Genomic DNA, 22,818 nt, shown 5'->3' on the forward strand with positions numbered 1-22,818 from the left:
GACTTAACCTCCAGAAATGCGGTCAATTACTGACAATGGCTCCTTCTGTGAAAGGTTCAGGGGTGCCCCCACAGCTTGGGATGAGCTTCAACGTGCAATATTTTCAAGCATAATATAGAGTCAGACTTGCTGTCTTACCTCCACTTGCATATTCCATCACCAGGTAGAGAGTCTTCTCTGATTCAATCACCTCAAATAACTTCACTAGAGGGGGAAGAAAATACAATTATTAATCATTGAACTGGCTGGACTTGCAGCAAGAGAAAATTAACAATACGGACCCCTGAGCTCTGAGCCCCGAGCCCTGGACTGAACTGCGGCATGAGAACAATCTCAACTAATTTCATAAATAAACTGCAGTAATTGTCTGGATGGTCACTTTTTTTCCTTATTGTTTTGGCCACTTTATCCCTACTTTTTCCCTTCCTTCTATTCTCACAAACTGCCTGTCACCTCCATCACGCTCCGTCCAGTTCCCCACCTCCACCCCTGTATTCCCTTGCCCACTGCCAAGATGGAATCCACTGTTGGATTACTTCTTCTTTAGAGCTTTTCCTCTCCAGCTATCACCTCCCAGGTTCCAAAATCATTCCTTCCTTCCCCCTCCCCCTCTCCCACCTTCCCTCCTCACCTATCACCATGCAGTTTGTGCTCCTCCTTCCCTCCCTTTTATTCTGGCTCTTGCCCCCTTTCTTTCCCGTCTTGAAACATTGTCCTCTTCATTTTCCTCCATAGATGCTGCCTGACCTGGTGAATTCCTCCAGAACTCTGTGTGTGTTATAATGCTGACCAGTGCTAAGGGTCATAGTTGGGGTCAAGCAGAGGCTCAAACAAAAAGTCAGCATTTCTACTCCCTGTAAACTAGGTCCATTGAGTTGCTGCCAGCCCTCGGATCAATCCCATTCCTCACTCCCTGTGGCTCGTTCTCCCAATGATGTTCTCATCATCTCCCCAAGATGGCACCGTTCACCCACACAGCAGGGGCAAATCAGAGCAAAAACTGTGTTGGAGATGGGTGGGGTACTGTAGCACAGTGGTCAGCACAACACTTGAAGTGCCATTGATAGAGATTAATCTCCTGCCACTGTCCGTAAGGAGTTTGTACGTTCTCCCCGTGACCGTGTGGGTTTCCTGCGGGTGCTCCAGTTTCCTTCTGCATTCCAAAGACGTATCGTTAGGTGATGGGGATGTTAAGGGTGTAAAGTGCCTGAGAGATTAAAGGTGAAGAAGGTACTTATAATTCTTTAACCAACCCTAACCCACCACCAGCCCATCCAAGACACTCACCAATATTCGGGTGATTCAAGCACTTCATAATCCGCACTTCTCTGAAGAGCTGGATAAGAGAGAAAGGTGGGGAATGGGGGGGAAGAAGAGACAAAGATGGAATATTCAGTACAACATAGAAGGCAATAAAGAGACTTTTGATTAATTTTGTTGAGGTGAGGTTCTCGAAGTGTTACGAGAGGAGCTCAGTAGCCACGCAGGGGTGGAGGGAAGACCGGAGGCTGCCAAATCTCTGAGAACCAACCCAGCCACAGCCTCACATCGGAGGACCATTTCTGCCAGGGTGCCAAGGCCTACAACCTTCTGAGATTGAAGTCCTTTGCCTCCCCACACCTGCGGTTGGTTCGGAGGTCGTGGGCTAGAGCTCTTCACGATACAAAGGTTGCCTGGCAGGGCTGAAGGAGCACTGACCTCCCGGAGGAGCTGCCCTCTGCATGAAATATCAGTGATTCAGGTAGCTAATTGCTTTATGTCAAAGGAGATCAATGAACCAACCAAAAATAATTGAGTTGCTTATATTCAAATTGCTGTTTATGGGACAGTGCTGTGGAGAAGCTGGCTGCCACATTTCCCTCTTTTACAACTGCGACCACAGCTCGGTGGTTGTGAAGGACTTTGGGACATCCTGCAGTGAGGAAAGGCCCCATAATCACACAATGTTTTCCTCCTCCTGTCTTCGGACTAGAAAGGAGACCTTCATATGCAACATCAGACACTGCAGCAGAGAAGCAGGCCACCCAGTCTATCGTGTCTGTAACAGCAATAATGCCGTCTAACTAATCCTCTCCGTCTCTATTTGTATCCTTTCATTCGCTGCCTGTTCAAATACCTCCTAAGCATCTCCGTCGGCAAGGCATTCCAGGAAAGGATCACTCTCTGTTTAAGAAGAAACTTAAACTGCACTTCTCCTTTAAACATCCCCCCCTGCAGCCGTAAAGCTATACCCTCTAGGATGAGACATTGCCCACTGGGTAAGAGACTCAAATCATAGACCCTATCGACACTCAGAGGTTGCTTCATTAGGGACAGGAGAGCAACGCAGTGTCATCTTCTGCTGTTGTACTTCAAGGTCTGTTCCGTTCTCCTTTCAGAGATCCTCCTCTGCCCACCATTGTCGCAATGTGTGGTTATTTGAGTTACTGTCAGCTTGAAGCAGTCTGGCCATTCTCCTCTGATCTCTCTCATTAACAAGAAGCTGCAGGAGGTTGTAAATTTAGTCGGCTCCATCTTGGGTACTAGCCTACAAAGTACCCAGGACATCTTCAGGGTGCAATGTCTCTGAAAGGCAGCATCCATTATTAAGGACCTCCAACACCCAGTGCATGCCCTTTTCTCACTGTTACCATCAGGTAGGAGGTACAGAAGCCTGAAGACACACACTCAACGATTCAGGAACTGCTTCTTCCCCTCTGCCATCCAATTCCTAAATGGACATTGAATCTTTGGACACCACCTCACTTTTGGTTAATCTGTAGTATTTCTGTTTTTGCACTTTTAAAAAATCTATTCAATATACTTAATTGATTTACTTGTTTATTTATTATTTTTATTTTATTTATTTATTTATTTTTCCTCTTCTAATATTATGTATTGCATTGAACTGCTGCTACTATGTTAACAACTTTCTTCATCACATGCCGGTGATAATAAACCTGATTCTGATCCTGATTCCGATTCTCACCCACGGAACTGCCACTCTCTGGGTGCTTTTCTTTGTTTTTCACACCATACTCTGAATTCTCTCGAGAATGTTGTGCATGAGAATCCCAGGAGATCAGCAGTTTCTGATATTCTCCCCCGCTACCCCTTCAGAACCACCCCATCAGGCACCAACAACCATTCCACGGTCAGTCACTTAGATCATATTTCTTCCCCCCTCTGATGTTTGGTTCGAACAACAACTGAACCTCTTGACCATGTCTGCATACTTTTATACATTGAGTTCCTGCTACATGATTGGCTGATTAGATATTTACATTATCGAGCAGGTATATGGGTGTACCTAATAAAGTAGCCTCTTATAACTGTATGTTTCTAATATCTCAAGGTGGGGTCCTGGATACGCACTGAAAACAATCAAATGGGAGATTCTGCAAATGCTGGGACTGTTTTCTCCATAGCAAACTAGACCAAAGGGTGACCTTTTAAAGATTTATAAAATGATAACGAGTGTGGATAAGGTGAATGTCACCATCTTTTTCCCAGGATAGGAAAGTCTAAAGCCAACTGTGCATGGGTTTATTTTTCCCACGAATGCCCACAAGAAAATGAATCTCAAGCTAGTATATACCCACTTTGATAATACATTTACTTTGAACTGTGAAGGTGAGGGGGCAAAGGTTTAAAGGGGACCTGAGGGGCAGGGCTTTTCACAGAGAGGATGGAACCAGCTACCAGATTGGTTGAGGCAGGAATGATAACAATTAAAAGCTAATGGATAGGAAAGATTAAGGAGGACAAAATGTGGGTAAGGTCAACTACCTATCTTGGTTGGCAAGGACAGAGAGGGCAAAGAGTCTGTTCTCCTCCCGAATCGACCGAATATTGAAAGGCCCGGATAGAGTGGACGGGAAGAGAATGTTTCCAATAAAGCGGGAGTCTAGGACCAGTGGGCATAGCCTCACAACGGAAGAATGTCCCTCTATAACAGAGATGAGGAGGAATTTCTTTAGCCAGAGGGTAGTGAATCTGCGAAATTCATTGCCACAGACAGTTGTAGAGGTGAAGTCATTGGGTATATTTAAAGTGGAGGTTGATAGGTTCTTGATTAGTAAGGGTGATAAAGACTACAGACAGAAGGCAGGAGAATGGGATTGAAAAACTCAGCTTGATGGAACAATGGAGTGAACTCGATGGGTTGAACAGCCTAATCCTGCCCCTATGTCTTCCAGTCATTCAACTTTGGCTACCAGAATTCCCAACATCCTTGTCACTAATTTTGGAAACTGGTCTCTCCAAAAGAAAGGAGACAACGCAGATTGCTGGAGGAACCCAGTGGGTCAGTCAGCATCTATGGAGTGTGGAATAAATGGTCAATGTTTCAGGCCGAAATGTTGACTGTTCATTCCTCTTCACAGATGCTGCCAGACCTGATGAGTTCCTCCAGCATTCTGTGTGTGTCCTGGGACTGGGCTCCAGCATCTAAGGAGTCAACTGGAAGCCCTGTGGACAAAGACAACTGAGGAACACAGAGCAGAAACAGGCCATTTGGCCCACAGAATTCATGCTGACCATCAAACACCCATTTAGGCCAGTCCATGGGTTTTACTCCCACAATCTCATCGATTCCCCTCAGATTCCACGCCTCACCCACACACTAGGGTCAATCTGTAGCAGCCAGTTAACGCCCGAACGTTCAGACCTTTGTGATGTGGGAGAAAACCGGAACCCCTGGAAGAACATGTGAACTCCACACAGGCAGTGCCCTGGGTCAAGATGGAACCCAGGTTCTGACACCATCAGGCAGTGTCTCTACCTGCTGCGGCACAGTGCCGTCCATGTTGTTTTCACGGGTGGTAGGTGGGGGAATGGAAATAAACGGTATAATGAAACCACGGCAGGAGAACAGCTAGGAAGCAGAGCTCCAATTGGCAAACATGTCAATAAAATAATAATTATTAATAACTGCTTTCCCCTGGGCTCAGAGCCAAACAATGTCTCAAACGCCAAGGAGGAAGGGCTGCGGCCTACACACACATTTTACTTCAGGCTGAACTAATTTCAACTCAGTCCGCCCACCACCTCCAGTTCCAATCCTGATTTGTCTTCTGGTCACGCATGAGGCTGAATGGATTGCAAAAAACTGCAGAGAATAGCTTTTATATACACCTATATCAACACATCACGGCCATGTCCCTCCCCACCACTGCAAGTACCTACAGGAGGTGCAGCCTCAAGGAGGCAATATCTATCACGTCTACCATCAATATATCTATCATATCTACACATCTATCACATCTACTATGAATATCTATCACGTCTACCATCAATACATCTATCATGTCTACCATCAACATCTATCACATCTACCATCAATACATCGATCACATCTACCATCAATATCTATCACATCTACCATCAACATCTATCACATCTACCATCAACATCTATCACATCTACCATCAACATCTATCACGTCTACCATCAATACATCTATCACGTCTACCATCTACATCTATCACATCTACCATCAATACATCAATCGCATCTACCATCAATATATCTATCACATCTACCATCAACATCTATCACGTCTACCATCAATACATCTATCATGTCTACCATCAATACATCTATCACGTCTACCATCTACATCTATCACATCTACCATCAATACATCGATCACATCTACCATCAATATATCTATCACATCTACACATCGATATATCTATCACATCTATACCTATCACATCTGCTATCAATATCTATCACATCTACCGTCAATACATCTATTACATCTACACATCTACATCTACCATCAACATCAATCACATCTACACATCTACATCTATCACATCTACTATCAACATCTATCAGGTCTATCATCAAAGATCCATGCCGTCTTCTCACGGCTACCATTGGACAGGAGGTACAGAAGCCTGAAGTCCCACACCACCAGGTTCAACAACAGCTATGTTCCTTCAACTATCTGGTTCAGAGCTGGCCATGCACACAACTCCATCTACCTGTCTTTTCCCAAAATCTCTTAATTTCCCTGCTATGCAAAAATCTATCTAATTGTGTATTTAATATATTTAATAAGGAAGCCTCTACTGCTTCCCCGAGCGAAGAATTCCTCAAATTCACTGCTCCCTGAGAAAAGCAGTTTCTCCTCAACTCTGTCCTAAATCTATTCCCCCAAATCTTGAGGCTAGGTCCATTGGTTCCAGTCTCACTTATCGGCGGAAACAACTTCCCTGCTTCTATTTCACCCATAATTTAATGTTTCGATAAGTGAGGCTCTCCGTTGGTCAGGGTCGACCATTGGTACTGTGCCCCAGCTGTCTACGTGATATGCAAGCCAGAGAGGTACAACATGGAGAGGAAGCTGTTGCCCGTGCAGCCAACTCCCACTCTCCACACAGCTGAAGGAATGACAAAGAACAGCAGCAAGGCAGGAGTTGCTAGTCAGTGTTGAACTCAATGTAGGACTGCCTTAGGGACTCCAGCTCTGGATATTTCCCCCAGAGTTTACTCCCGAAGCCTTCCCCATTGAGTAGGTATAATCGCAAGGCAGCGGAGCTCTGAGGTCAGAGCTTGCTTCTCCGAGACGAGCTGCCAACCACGGCTGATGAACCCCACCTTCCTGAAGTGACTGACTTTTCTTGCACTGCGATGGACTTTGCTTTCTTCATCTAATTCTGTTCTGTCTCACAAAAATAGCACGTTTTCTTGTGAATGTCACTTATCTGATTCTATGCATCTGTGTTGCTACTGCAAGTAAGTTTTTCGTTGCAAATGTGCACACATGAACTTCTGCAGATGACAATAAACTCAGCTTTGACTTACTTTAATGAATTTAAACTCGCAAGTCCCATGGAGGGGATTTTAACCCATGTTAATAGATCAATGGTTTCAGGTTCTGCAGGCTGCTGCCCCACTACCATGTATGAATTGGCTGTTGTCTCCCGAAGGTAACAACTGTGAGCAAACTTACTGTGGTCGTGAAGCTATAAGACTATCCTGGCATCTCTTCCATCCTCTCCCACTGCCACCACAATTTACTCAGAGATAAAGGCACTTCTGGCCACCTAATTACACCCACAAGGCAGTGAACTCAACTTTGACACTTCAAGAGTCAGACTGTGGTCGGGTGCTTCCAGGATGCTGCATTGGGCAAGTTTGCAGCGCTGGAAGCTCATGGCAGGGAGAGTTTTCTTCCTTCTACCGTCTACGTGAGATGTTGGGACTTTCGAGAAACTTTGAGACTTTTTTTTACCGTGCCCATGGACTGTTCTTCTATTAAGTTACGGTATTGCTTGCACTGTTGTAACTATATGTTAAAATTATGTGGTTTTTGTCAGTTTTTCAGTCTTGGTCTGTCTTGTGTTTCTGTGATATCACACTGGAGGAACTGTATCATTTCTTAATGCATGCATTACTCAATGACAATAAAAGAGGACTGTGTGTCCTCATAATCTAAAAAAAAATCTTAAGTGCAGCATTAGAGCTGTCTTCTGGGCAAGTGTTAGACTTTAGCCCAGCTGAGCAGGATCTATCAGGAAGAAAAGCAAGGAGTTCTCCCACATTCCTAGGACTAATTATCTTTTAAACAAGATAAAGGTAGAGGAGTGGATGATGAAGGTGGAGCAGTGGAAGTAGTGTACATGGACTTCAGTAAGGCACTTGATAAGGTTCCCCATGTGAGGCTCATTCAGAAAGTAATGAGGCATGGGATCCAAGGAGACCTTGCCTTGTGGATCCAGAATTGGCCTGCCCACGGAAGGCAAAGGGGGGTTGTGGATGGTTCGTGTTCTGCATGGAGGTCGGTGACCAGTGGTGTTCCACAGGGATGTGTTCTGGGACCCCTCCTCTTTGTGATTTTTATAAATAACCTGATAAGGAAGTAGAAGGGTGGGTTCATAAGTTTGCTGATAACACAAAAGTGGATAGACTGGAGGGTTGTCAGAGGTTACAGTGGGACATTGATAGGATGCAGAACTGGGCTGAGAAGTACTAGATGGAGTTCAGCCCAGATAAGCGTAAAATGGTTCATTTTGGTCAGTCAAACTTAAAGAAAGAATATAATATTAATGGTAAGACACTTAACAGTGTGGAGGATCAGTAAGATCTTGGGGTCCGTGTCCATAGGGCACTCAAAACTACTGCACAGATTGACAGAAGGCCTATGGTGTGTTGGTATTCATCAAATGTGGGATTGAGTTCAAGGGCCATGACGTGATGTTAAGCTACATCACTGTCTGCTATGGGGTGGGGTGGGGGCTACTCCACAGGACTGAAAGAAGCTGCAGAGGGTGGTAAATGTAGACAGCCCCATCTTGGGTACTAGGCTACAAAGCACCCAGGATATCTTCAAGGAGCAGTGTCTCAGAAAGGCAGCGTTCATATTTTTTTTAGATTGTGAAGACACGCAGTCATTTTTGTCATTTAGTAATGCATGTATTAAGAAATGATACAATATTTCCTCCGGTGTGATATCACAAAACACAGGACAGACCAAGACTGAAAAACTAACAAAACCACATAATTATAACATATAGTTACAACAGTGCAACAATACCATAACTTGATGAAGAACAGTCCGTGACACAGTAAAAAAGTTCAAAGTCTCTCGAATGTCTCACATCTCACGCAGACGGGAGAAGGAAGAAAACACTCCCTGCCATGCCCGACCACAGTCCGACTCTGAGTTGTCCGAAAACTTCGAGCCTCCGATCAGCCCTCCGACACCGAGTACTGAGCGCCATCTCTATCCGAACGATTCCACCTCAATCTTGATCGCCAGCAGCAGGCAAAGGCGGGGATTTTGAGGCCTTCCCTCCGGAAGATTCTCGATCGCGCAGCGAACAACAGCAGCGAACTGGCATTTCAGGAATTTCTCCAGATGTTCCTCCGTGCCTGTCTCCATCAAATCAGAAATGTCCACGGCCCCTATTTAACGGATACGATATCATTTTCACCGGAAGGCTGCGCGCGTACGGCGCGCTGCTCTCTCTCCTCCCACCTTGGTCATATTTAAAGACCTCCAGCTCCCAGGGCATGCCCTTTTCTCACTGTTACCACCAGATAGGAGGTACAGAAGCCTGAAGACACACACTCAGCGATTCAGGAACAGCTTCTTCCCCTCTGCCATCCAATTCCTAAATGGACACTACCTCACTTTTTTTAAATATATAGTATTTCTGTTTTTTGTATGATTTTTAATCTATTCAAGATATGAATACTGTATAAAGTATACTGAATAAGATTTATTTATTTATTTATTCTTTTTGTTCTACTTTACGCATTGCATTGAACTGCTGCTGCTGCTAAGTTAACAAATTTCACGTCACATGCTGGTGTTAATAAATCTGATTCTGATTCTGAGTCTGAGCTGTATATGACCTTAGCTGACCTCGCTTGGAGTACTGTGCTCAGTTCTGGTCACCTCACTACAGGAAGGATGTGGGTACTATAGAGAGGGAGCAGACGAGATTTAGAAGGATGTTTCCTGGATTGGGGAGCATGCCCTATGAGAATAGGTTGAGTGAACTCGGCCTTTTCTCCTTGGAGCGACGGAGGATGTGAGCTGACCTGATAGAGCTGTATAAGATGATGAGAGGCATTGATTGTGTGGATAACCAGAGGCTTTTTCCCAGGGCTGAAATGGCTAACATGGGGGGTATAGTTTTAAGGTGCTTGGAAGTAGGTACAAGGGGGAAGTCGGAGGTAAGTTTTCCACACAGAGGGTGGTGGGTGTGTGGGATGCACTGCCAGCAAAGGTGGTGGAAGCGGTTACAATAGGGTCTTTTAAGAGACTCTTAGGTAGGTACATGGAGCTTAGAAAAATAGAGGGCTATGCAGTAGGGAAATTCTAGGCAGTTTCTGGAGTAACTGCCAACATTGTGGGCTGAAGGGCCTGTAATGTGCTGTAGATTTCTATGTCACATGTCACTGTCACATGTCACTGTCATTATTCCAGTCAGTATTTCTCTGCTGTCTGTAGGAGCTTGCTATATGCAAATTGGCATCAGTGAGCCTTACAAAACAATAAGAATGTCACTGGATCATCATAGCATAGAAACAGGCCCTTCAGCCCACTGAGTCTGTGCTGACCAATCATTTACACTGATCCCATTTTATTTTCCCACAGTCCTATCAAGCCCAGAAACTCCCACCCACATACGAGGGACAATTTATCGACCTGCACATCTTTGGGATGTGGAAGGAAACCAGAGCCCCAGGGGAAGCCCACAGAGTCACAGGAGAGCATGCAAACTCCACACAGTCAGCATCAGAGGTCAAGATCAAACCTGGGCTTTCTGGAGCTGTCTGGCAGTGGTTCAGCTAGAAAGAACAATGACAAGCTTGAATTTGCCTTCCTTTGGAAAGATCTACAGTACATCCCGAGGCTGAGAAAGGTGTAACCAAAACACACTCACAATCATAAACACAACTGAGCACAAACTTCAATCTGCACCTGAACAATTGACAACCTGTGCAAGACTGCCCTTTGACCCCAGACCGACCATTGACCACAGGCAGTCCAATCCTCACCTCCAGGCCACATCAAACTTTGACCCGGACTCTCGGCACACTCTTGACCTGACTGAGCAGTCCTGGTCTCCAAGCCAGACTGGCCCTTGCCCCAATACCACCCTTCAGTCATTGGTCGGACTGACCTTTGGCCATAGACCAACCCTGGTGACAAGAAACAGCCTCTGGATCCAATTCCACCCTTCTCCCACACTCAGTCCATTCCTGAATAATTTATTTCTCTTCTTCAGCTCTAGTCATGGTTTCCATGACAACATCAGGCACTCCTTCAAATTCAGCCCCAGGAGATTGGGAGACAAGGAATGGATCTCTCAAATATCCACCCCCAATCCTTCCCAAGGTTGGAGGAAATAATATGTCATCACTGACCTTCCCACCGCTGTCTCACCCAAAGGTGATTCACACTGCACACTGCCAAAGAAGCGGCACCCACCGTTTGAAGGGTGGGGCCAACTGTTCAACCAGTAATTGGTAATAACGAGCTTATTACTGTCACTTGTACTGACCAGCATTGTTTCATTTGGCTGTATTCATGTATGGCTGAATGCCAATTAAGCCTGAACTCAACTGGAGGTACGGTGAAAAGCTTTGCTTTGCATGTCATTCACACCGATGATTTCCGCACACATATAGCGAGGCAGTACAGAAGGAAAACCAATAACAGAAAGCAAAATTTACACTGGTGAGACCTGACGTAAGCTGGGGGACCATTGGAGAGACCCGACCCAAACCGGAAAACCGCTTTGTCGAGCACCTCCGCTCCATTCTGCCAAAAGTAGAATTTCTATTTCCTATCCTCACTCCTGTACTGAACAAGTCGGTTCATGGCCTCCTCTTTTGCCACAATGTGCCGCTCTCTCACAGGCTGGAGAATCAACAACTCATATTCTATCCAGGTAGCCTCCAACCTCAGGGCATGAACTTCAATTTCTTCTTCCAGTAATTTTTCCCCCAGCCCTTCTCTCTTCTTCTATTCCCTACTCTGGCTTCTGGCCTCTTCTTTTCATCTGCCTATCACCTCCCTCTGGTGCCCCTCCTCCTTCCCATTCCCCCACGGTCCACTTTCCTCTCCTATCAGGTTCCTTCTTCTCCAACCCTTTACCCTTCCCACCCACTTGGCTTCACCTATCACCTTCCAGCTAGCCCCCTTCTTCCCCCCACCCCCCACCCCCCACCTTTATATTCTGGTGCCTTCCCCCTTCTTTTTCAATCCTAAAGACAGGTCTCGGCCCAAAACATTGACCATTTATTCATTTCCATAAGTACTTCCTAGGTTCCTTCAGCATTGTGTGTGTGTTGCTCTGGATTTCCAGCATCTGCAGAATCTCTTGTGTTTAAGCAGAACATAGTGTTACATTTCTTGAAAGGCAAAAAAAGAACTTTGAAAGAAGCTTGTCCATTCGTCCATGAGGTGGCACATCAACGTAGTGGTTACTTTAACACTATTACAGCGCTAGCGGTGAGACTGGAGTTCAACTCCGGCTGCTCTCTCTCAGGAGTTTGTATGTTCTCCCCAGGACCGCGTGGGACCCCTCCCAAAAGAGAAATGTATATTTTATCATAAAACTATAGACTGGTAAGTCTCATGTCAGTGGCAGGGAAGTTACGGGAGAGAATCCCTGAGGATAGGGTTTATGAGCATTTGGAAAACTATGGCCTAATTGGGATGAGCCAGCATGGCTTTGTCTGGGACAAGTCCGGGTCTTGCTAATTTGATTCAGTTTTTTGACAAGGTGACGAGGATGATTAATGAAGGTAGAGCTGTTGATATTGTCTACATAAGGTCCCCCATGGGAGACTCATCCAGAAGATGAAGATGCATGGGATCAGTGGTGATTGGCCATTTGGATTCAGAACTGGCTTGCCCATCGAAGACAGAGGGTACTGGTGGAAGGGACTTATTCTAGATTGAGGTCTATGGTTAGTGGTGTTCTGCAGGGATCTGTACTGGGACTCTGCTGTTTCTAATGTATACAAATGACCTGGATGAAAACGTAGATGGATGGGTTAGTAAGTTTGCAGATGATACAAAGATTGGTGGTGTTGTGGATCCCATAGATGACTGACAAAGAATACAGGATATAGATCAGTTACAGATCTGGGCAGAGAAATGGGAGATGGAGTTTAACCCGGCCAAATGTGAAGTGTTGCACTTTGGTAGTCAAATGCAAAGGGACAGTAAGTACACTATTAGGGGCAAGATCCTTAACAGTGTTGATGAGCAGAGGGATCTAGGCGACCAAGTTCGTAGCTCCCTGACAGTGACTGTGCAGGTTGATAGGGTGGTTAAGAAGACAAATGGAATGCTTGTCTTTATTAGTCATGGGGCTGAGTTCAGAAGTCAGGAAGTTATGCTGCAGATATACAAAACTCCAGTTAGGCAGCATCTGGAGTACAGTATACAGTTCTGGTTGTCTCATTATAGGAAGAATGTCAAGGCTTTGGAGAGGCTGCAGAAACGGTTTACCTGGATGCTGCCTAGACTAGAGGGCATGTGCTTTAACAAGAAGTTGGACAAAGTTGGGTTGTTTTCTCTGGAGCGCCTAAAGCTGATGGGAGATCTGACAGACATAAGATTATGAGAGGCATAGTTAGAGCAGGCAGACTGTAACTTTTTCCCAGGGTTGAAATGTCTAATACCAAAGGGCACGCAGTTAAGGAGGTTTCAAAGGAGATGTGAGGGGCAGGTTTTTTTTATACACAGAGAGTGGTGGGTGCCTGGAATGCATTGCCTAGGTGGTGGTAGAGGCAGATACGTTGGGGACTTTTAAGAGCCGTTTATATAGGCACATGACAGTGAGGAAAATGGAAGAACATGGACATTGTGTAGGAGGAAGGGATTAGTTTAGTTGGCCACTTGATTACTCATTTAGTTAGTTCAGCACAACTTTGTGGGCTGAAGGGCCTGTTCTGTTTGATGTTCTGTATTTTACCTGCTCATTAATGCAAACCTCAGTGCATAAAAACATGCAGACATGATCAAGAGGTTCAGTTGTTGTTCAGACCAAACATCAGAATGGGGAAGGAATGTGATCTAAGTGATGTTGACCGTGGAATGATTGTTGGTGCCAGACGGGGTGGTTTGGATATTTTAGAAACTGTTGAAAAATCCAGCAGTTTCTGGAGTTTACAGATAATGGTGTGAAAAACAGAAAAAACACCCAGCGTGTGGCAGTTCTGCGGGTGAAAATGCCTTATTAATGACAGAGGTCAGCAGAGAACGGCCAGACTGGTTCAAGCTGACAGGAAGACAACAGTGAGTCACATAATCACACATTATGACAGTGATGTACAAAAGAGCATCTCTGAACGCACAACGTGTCAAACCTTGAAGTGGACCGGCTACAGCACCTGAAGGCCACAAACTTACACTCAGTGGCCACTTTGTTAGGTACAGTAGATAAATGCTTGAAAGGTTTTAAAAAAAAGACTTCAAAAGGAATTAATGACCCTCAGTCACAGATGTGGCACAGTAGCATAACGTTTTACAGTGCCAGCAGTAAGATTGGGGTTCAAATTCGGTCGCTGTCTATAAGGCGTTTGTGACTGTGTGGGTTACCGCCCACAGTACAGGTTCGGGCTAGTGAGTTGTGGCATGCTATGTGGGTGACAGAAACATGGCAATACTTGTGCACTGCCCCAGCACATCCTCAGACTGGTTTTTCATTGATGCATATTTCTCTGTATGTTTTGATGTACAAATAAAGCTAATGTTTGCTAAACTCCAACTGTTCTCAGTTCCCTTCTGAGATTTCCCATTTCTCTCTCCCCATCCCTTCATCTTTGCTCCATCCTCCTACTACTGTTCAAGATCTCAGTGTTCCTGTAATTCTGAGTCTCTGTTTATTGATTCCTTGCTGTCAATTCTGGTTTCAGCTGCCGAGAACTCACTTCTCAGAATTTCCTTCTAAACCTCTCTTCCTCTTTTTTCCTCATGTTAAGACTCTCCTGAACACAGAGCTCAGGGGAAACCTGATGTAATACCTCTTTCTGTGGCCCAGTGTCAACTGTTATCCTCAATCGCTCCTACAAAGCACCTTGGGAGAGATTACTATGATAAAGTGTAAATTCAAAGAAACTTCTTAATGGATGCATAGAGACACACTGAGTGATTATGAAGCACAAAAATGGAAAGAATGATCAGAGAAATTACACTTGGAAGTTTAGGGGAGTGAGGGGCAATCTTCTGATAAAAGGTTCTGAGGGTGAGGAGAGAGTAAAGGAGAGATGCTTAGATGTGTCTGCTGGCAAGACATTGACAAGCAAGAAGACAGAGTTACTGGGGGGGCGGGGGCGGTGATTTACATTTGAGATGCATTGCAACTTCTTCCTGTAAAGGGTGGCGAATCCCTGGAATCCTCTATTCCAGAGAGAGGGGAGTAAGAGAGGGAAAGCAAGAGTGAATGAGAGAGATGGCGAGTGACAGTGAGAGAATGTGAGAGTCAGAGATATATACAGAGAGCAGTGATACAGAAAACAGCAAGACAAAGAGACACAGAACAGTGACAAAGAGAGAGAGCAGAGAGAGAGAGGGAGAGAGAGAGCAGAGAGAGAGAGGGAGAGAGAGAGAGAGAGAGAGAGAAAGAGAGGAGACAGAGAGAGAGAAAGAGAGAGAGAGAGGGGGAGAGGGAGAGAGAGAGGGGGAGAGGGGGAGAGAGGAGGGAGAGAGGGGGAGAGAGAGGGGGAGACAGAAACAGCGAGAGAGAGGAGACAGAGAGAGAAAGAAAGAGGAGACAGAGAGAAAAAGAGGGCGAGGGATAGAAAGTTTCAGAGAGAGTGAAGTAGAGTCGGAGAGAGGCACACACAGAAACACAGACACATTGAGTAAAAGCAGACAGAGACAGTAAACAAAGGCAGCAGAGCGGGTTTAAGGTTTTGGCCCACATGATCAGCCCATGGTTTTTCCCGGGGAACAGTTTGCATGCTTGAGGTAAATACTTCCCTCTTGATTTCCCTGACACAGGAACCATCAGAGCAGAGAGGGGAAATCCGGATGAAGTTCTGTAAGGGGCAGAGAGAGCTCTTTCCTGTTCACCCAACACTAGGTCGCATGTGCCCATGAGGAGCACCATGTTATCGATCCTCGCGTGCCAGCAGGTTCTGGAGGAAGCGAGCATTGCCAGCAGCTGGGCGAGGCGGAACAGAGCGGGCAGTGTTGGGTAATGGAAGAGATAGAGCCAGACTCTGACCAGAGGATAGGAAATGCCGCATGGTGCATCCTGATCTTCCCTGGAGCACAATTCTGGGATTCAGAACAGGATGAAGACTGGGATTAGCAGGAAGACACCCCTTTGTTTAGAAGCTCAAAAAAGGGCTGGGACTGTGTGCTATCCCACAGGAGTATGGGGGAGAGAGGGGGAGAGAAGAGGGGGTGAGGAGGAGGAGGAGGTGAGGAGGGAGGAGGAGGAGGGGAGGAGGGGGAGGAGAGAGAAGGAGGGAGGGGAAGGAGGGGGAGGAGGGAGGGGGAGGAGAGAGAAGGAGGAAGGGGAAGGAGGGGGGAGGAGGGAGGAGGAGGGAGGGGGAGGGAGGGGAAGGAGGGAGGAGAGATGGAAGGGAGAACCAGAGGGGAGGGACGAAGGGAGGGAGATGGAGGAGGTTGGCGACGGAAGTGGGGGTGGGATGGAGGGGGGGTGGCAGAAGAAGGTGGGAGTAAGAGGGAGGGGAGGGGCTTGGGGAAATCTAGTGGGTGCGGCAGGGGGAGGTGAAGGCAGTTGAAGAGGATGGGGCGGTGAGGTGGTGAAGGTAACAGAGGGGGAGGAGGAAGGCCCAGTATAGGAGGACAAGGGGGTGGAGGGAGGTGGAGGAGGAGAGGGGTGAGGCTCAGGAAGGGAGGCAGCGGAGGAAAGGGCGGGAGATGATGAGTGGGTTGGGGAAGTGTGGAGAGGGTGTGAGATCCGTACCAAGATAGGTCTCCTCGGGATTGGTCCAAAAGCACTTGGGGAGGGCTGGGGGGAGAGGAGGTGCATGTCCCTCAACTAATAGTTGAGTGGGGTCGGCCCCCAACCTCAGAGACCAGTGAACAATCACCGCTCCTGAGAGTGCACAAGTAGAGGTCCAGCCATTACCCAGGGCTTAGGCAAGCAGAGGCTGTTCTCGTCCTCCACCTCTGCTTCCCAGGAAGGGAGAGAGGCAGGAAAAGACAGTCTCCCACTCCACCGTGGGGAGTGCCAGCCATTGTCCAGGAAATGGCCTTCCCCCATACATGTCCAAGGACAGTATTGACACAGTTATATTTAGGTTTTCCCTCAGTCCTATACACCCAGTGGCCACTGGATTCGGTACATGGTACACCTACGTGTTAATGCAAATGCGTACTCAGCCAATCATATGGCAGCACCTCAGTGCACAAAAGCATGTCAGCTTGGTCAATAGGATCAGATTGTTGTTCACACCAAACATCAGAATGGGGAAGAAATGTGATATAAGTGACTTTGACCTTAGAATGATTGTTGGTGCCAGACAGGGTGGTTTGAGTATCTCAGGAGCTGCTGATCTCCTGGGATTTTCATGCACAACACTCTCGTATTTACATACAATGGTGTGAAAGACCAAAAAGCATCCAGTGACTACCATTTCTGGTGGCAAAAACACCTTGTTAATGAGAGAAAAACGCAAACAACAGGAATTCTGCAGATGCTGGAAATTCAAGCAACATACATCAAAGTTGCTGGTGAACGCAGCAGGCCAAGCAGCATCTCTAGGAAGAGGCGCAGTCGACGTTTCAGGCCGAGACCCTTCGTCAGGACTTCGTACAGATGCTGCTTGGCCTGCTGCGTTCACCAGCAACTTTGATGTATATTGTTAATGAGAGAGATCAGAGGAGAATGGCCAGACGGGTTCAAGCTGACAAGCAAGCACACATTACAAAAGTGGTGTGTGAAGAGCATCTCTGAATGCACAACACGTTGAACCTTGAACTGGAGTGAAGCACAAGACAATGAACACACACTCTGTGGCCACTTTGTTTGGTACAGGAGGTAACTCAGTGGCCACGGAGGGTAAATACAAGCTGCTGTTCCAATAATATTCGAGGATAGCAGTCAGCTTACCACTGACCGTGTAGACTACGCGATTGGGACAACGAGCGCCGAATCTCCCCCCGTACACACAGACTCCCAGGGACAACATGGTCTGGCTCCACTGAAGCTCAGGACCAAATTGCAACACACAGATGACAAGTGCAGGTGACAAGTAACAGTAACCAGGAAACTATCTCAGTTTTCTTTGTGAACTTAGGACAACAGGGAACATTATTGGGGAGGACAAAAATGGCTTACGACAGAAATGAATTCCCAGCAGTTGTCCGTGAGATTACCCTCCAAAAGGACGAAGACCCTCCCCACCACTAACAGCATCTGCAGGAGGCCAGGCAGCACCTCTGCCGAGAAATAAAGAGCCAACGTTTCCGGCCAACACCCTTCGTTGGAGAAAGGAGAACATCAACTCGCACCGGTGCTTCTCCTCCTTCCCTTTCTCCCATAGTGCACTGTCCTCTCCTATCAAATTCCTTCTTCTTCAGCTCTTTACCTTTCCCTCCTATCCCCTACCAGCTTCTTACTTCATCTCCCCTCCACATCCACCTTCACCCTCACCAAGTCTCACCTATGCTTTGCCACCGAATGTATCTGCCTCTACCACTACCCATCTACACACCCACCACACTGTAAGTATCTATCTGTGATGTCCTCTTTCTACTTTCCTCCCAATCCTTAAAGATATGTCCCATTGTATGAGCCATTTCCACCCTGGTGAAAAAGGTGCTGGCTATTCACTCCTGTACACCACCATAAACTCACCTCTCATCCCCCTATGCCCCAAAGAAAAGAGCTAGCTCGCTCAACCTATCCTCATAAGACATGCTTTCTAATCCAGGCAGCATCCTGGTAACTCTCCTCTGCACCTCCTCGACAGCTTCCACATCCATTCTAAAATGAGGTCACCGGAACTGAACACTATCGTCCTGATGAAGGGACGTGGCCTGAAATGTCAATGGTACTCTTTTCCATCGATGCTGCCTGACCTGCTGAGTTGCTCCAGCATTTTGAATGTGTTGCTTGAATTTCCAGCATCTACAGATGGTCTCGTGTTTGTGACAATATGACAAATGTGAACTCTTCCACCTCCCACATTCGTTCTTCAGTGTCATATGCAATGTTTTTCTCTGTGTGCTATCTGTACTTACAAGGCTGTAATGTTGTACGAGTCTGTACCCACGTGCCAGTGACATTGTACCTGTCTCTGTACCTACATGCCTGTGATGTTCTACCTGCGACTGTACCCACGTGCCAGTGACATTGTACCTGTCTCGGTACCTACGTGCCTGTGATGTTCTACCTGCGACTGTACCCATGTACCTGTGATGTTCTATGTGCGACTGTACCCACGTGCCAGTGACATTGTACCTGTCTCTGTACCTACATGCCTGTGATGTTCTACCTGCGACTGTACCCATGTACCTGTGATGTTCTATGTGCGACTGTACCCACGTGCCAGTGACATTGTACCTGTCTCTGTACCTACGTGCCTGTGATGTTCTACCTGCGACTGTACCCACGTGCCAGTGACATTGTACCTGTCTCTGTACCTACGTGCCTGTGATGTTCTACCTGCGACTGTACCCATGTACCTGTGATGTTCTATGTGTGACTGTACCCACGTGCCAGTGACATTGTACCTATCTCTGTACCTACATGCCTGTGATGTTCTACCTGCGACTGTACCCATGTACCTGTGATGTTCTATGTGCGACTGTACCTACGTGCCAGTGACATTGTACCTGTCTCTGTACCTACATGCCTGTGATGTTCTACCTGCGACTGTACCCATGTACCTGTGATGTTCTATGTGCGACTGTACCTACGTGCCAGTGACATTGTACCTGTCTCTGTACCTACATGCCTGTGATGTTCTACCTGCGACTGTACCCACGTGCCAGTGACATTGTACCTGTCTCTGTACCTACATGCCTGTGATATTCTATGTGCGACTGTACCCACGTGCCAGTGATATTGTACCTGTCTCTGTACCTACATGCCTGTGATGTTCTACCTGCGACTGTACCCATGTACCTGTGATGTTCTATGTGCGACTGTACCTACGTGCCAGTGACATTGTACCTGTCTCTGTACCTACATGCCTGTGATGTTCTACCTGCGACTGTACCCATGTACCTGTGATGTTCTATGTGCAACTGTACCTACGTGCCTGTGATATTGTCTCTCTCTGTACCTATGATGTTCTATGTGCAACTGTGCCTACGAGCCTGTGATGTTCTACCTACGTCTGTACCCATGTACCCGTGATGTTCTATGTGCGACTGTACCTACGTGCCTGTGAGGTGTCTCTATGTACCCATGTGCCTGTGATCTTGTGTCTATCTGTACCTACGTGCCTGTGATGTTCTACCTGCGACTGTACCCATATACCTGTGATGTTCTATGTGCAACTGTACCTACATGCCTGTGATGTGTCCCTCTGTACCCATGTGCCTGTGATGTTCTGTCTGTACCTATGTGCCTGTGATGTTGTACCTGCATCTGTACCTACATGCCTGTGATGTTGTACCTGTCTGTATCCATGTATCTGCGATGTTGTTTCTGCATCTGTACCTACGTGCCTGTGAAGTTGTGTCTGTCTGTACCTACGTGCCTGTGAAGTTGTGTCTGTCTGTACCTATGTGCCTGTGAAGTTGTGTCTATCTGTACCAACGTGCCTGTGATTGTTTCTGCCTGTACCTATGTGCCAGTGATGTTGCTGCAAGTTTGTCACTGTACCTGTAACTCGTCATGCTAAGTGAAGCTTGCTGTTAAGTATACTTGTCCACTGACAACAGACATAACTTGAGGGCAGAGTTGGGTTTTAATGACGTGGCGGCAAAGTGGTTAGCGCCATGCGTTACAGCACTAGTGATCAGTGTTCTACTCGCACCACTGTCTGTACACTCTCCCCATGACTGGGTGGGTTTCCTCCCACATTACAAGGGCCGGTGCGGTGAGCATGCTGGCACTGGAACCATAGTGTCAACTGGAGGCTGCCCCCAGAACTCCGTCGGACCATGGTGGCTGCCAAGAGAACACCCCTCAGCATATCCCAGGACTGCTTGGCTGTCGTCAAAAACGATCCATTTCACTAGATGTTTTGATGTATATGTGACAAATAAAGCTAGCTTTTATATTTAATCCTCTTCACATTTGCTCTCGATCTCTTCTTTCAGTTAGTCTTGACGAAGGGTCCCAACCCGAAACGTCGACTGTACCTCTTCCTAGAGATGCTGCCTGGCCTGCTGCGTTCACCAGCAATTTTTATGTGTGTTGCTCGAATTTCGAGCATCTGCAAATTTCCTTGTGTTTGCCTTTCTATATTCAATAGGTTTTCAATAACCTCCCACCAGAATTCTTCTAAATTCCAGCAAGTACAGGCTCAGAACCATCAAATGCTCCTCATACATTAACCCGTTCATTCCCAGGATCATTTGTATAAACTTCCATGAAGTTGTGAACTTAAACAAAGCTTGTTCCTGTCAGGAACTAGCTGCTGTATCTGCGGACGATATTCTCCTGTTGATCTATCTCTTTGCCTTTCTTTTGGGAATGTTTCGGGGTGGGGGCAGATCTACTCAGGGCTATGGCTTTGACGTGTACAATGCAGGACGGTCCAGCCGTGAAGGACGGGTAAACAAGCTACCTGATTGGTTGACGGCCCCTTGCACAAGGTTGGACAAGTCTCTAAAATTGACAGAGTTGGGTTTTAATAGGTGTTGGTCACGTGACTCTGCTCTCTCAAGATGCTTCCATACATGGTAACTCCAGTGAAACAGGACCCTGGGGGGGGGGGCGTGCAGGGGGGTTTGGCCTTTATATGCCTGACCAAGAAAGGTCAGACAAGGTCATGGAGGAAGTCTGTGTAATGTCACATACTTGCGCTTCTCTTCATCCTATTTCTCACCCCTCCCCCACCTCAGAGTGAGCTGCATCTTGCAGCAAAGCAGCCAGACCTCAGCAGGTTCTGTTCTGCGTCCCACTGGGCCCTGCTTTGTGGTTTCAAATCAGTCACAGGTCTGCAGAAGATTGGCTCTCTGCCGTTGTCTGCTCCCTCTTAAAGGGACCACAGGAGATTCCGATCATGCCTGAAATTGATCGGTGTTATAAGATCCAAAAGCCTGAAAGCATGTACCAAGGACAACTTCTGTCCCACTGTTATCAGGTTCTTGTACGGTAAAATGGAACTTTTCGCCTCACAATCTACCTCGTTATGATCTTGCACAACACACTCTCTGTAACTGTTCATCTATCGTTTTACTTCATATTGTGTAATGATTTGAAACGCATGGCAAGTTTTTAGCGTATCAGACTACACAGGGCAATAGGAAACCAACACCAGATCTCCAGCAATGAATCTCTTTACCCGATGGCCCAGAATATCAATGATTATTTTCATATTTTCATCCATAGATGCTGCCTGACAAAAGAACGTGAAAAACAAGAGCATCTGGCCCGTCAAGCCTGCTCCGCCATTCAATAAGATCGTGACTGATCTGTCTGTGGACCCAAGATGAAATAGCTTTCAGGAGTACATTTGAGGAAACATTTTTTCACACAGAGAGCTGTGGATCTGTGGAATGCTCTGCCTCAGCGGGCAGTGGAAGCCAATTCTCTGGATGTTTTCAATCAAGAGCTAGATAGAACTCTTAATGATAGCGCATTCAAGGCATATGGGGAGAAGGCAGGAATGGGGTACTGATTGTGAATGAGCAGTCATGACCACAGTGAATGGCAGTGCTGGCTCGAAGGGCTGAATGGCCTACTCCTGCACCTATTGTCTATTGAGTAGGTCATGTGACCTACTGAGCCTGTTCTGCCATTCTGGAGATGGACTCAGCTCCAGCTCCACTAGCTCTATCTTTTCCCCAGAACCCTTTGTTCCTCTGTTATGCAAAACGTCTATCTAACTGTGTCTTAGACATATTATTGAGGTAGTCTTTATGGCTTCCCTGGGCAGAGATTTCCATGGAGTCACTACTCTCTGAGAAAAGTAGTTTCTCCTCATCTCCATCCTAAATCTGCTCCCCCAAATCTTAACACTATGTCCCATAGTTCTAGTCTCACCTACTGGTGAAAACAACTTCCTTGCTTCTATCTCATCCATCCCTTTCATAATTTTATCAGATCCTTTCCCACTCTTCTGACTTCCAACGAGTAGAGTCCAAAGCAAGTCCCAAGTCCCAAGTCCCAAGCCCCAAGTCCCAAGTCCCAAGCCCCAAGTCCCAAGCCCCAAGTCCCAAGTCCCAAGTCCCAAGTCCCAAGTCCCAAGTCCCAA

At 46.7% G+C, this 22,818-nt stretch overlaps 1 protein-coding gene across 6 annotated transcripts in view; it reads right to left on the reverse strand.

The window, feature by feature from the left end:
- LOC134352848 (MAP/microtubule affinity-regulating kinase 4-like) overlaps positions 1–22,818 on the reverse strand; it is a 255,135-nt gene that overhangs the window by 104,829 nt on the left and 127,488 nt on the right. For all 6 annotated transcript variants that reach the window (XM_063060350.1, XM_063060355.1, XM_063060349.1 and 3 more), the window contains exons 4-5: positions 1,288–1,336; positions 139–204 (exon numbers count right to left, since the gene is read on the reverse strand). In XM_063060350.1, the coding sequence (XP_062916420.1) occupies positions 139–204; positions 1,288–1,336 (115 nt within the window). The remainder of the gene's footprint in view (positions 1–138; positions 205–1,287; positions 1,337–22,818) is intronic.

This window comes from Mobula hypostoma, chromosome 10 (assembly GCF_963921235.1).
Source record: "Mobula hypostoma chromosome 10, sMobHyp1.1, whole genome shotgun sequence".
NCBI lineage: Eukaryota > Metazoa > Chordata > Chondrichthyes > Myliobatiformes > Myliobatidae > Mobula > Mobula hypostoma.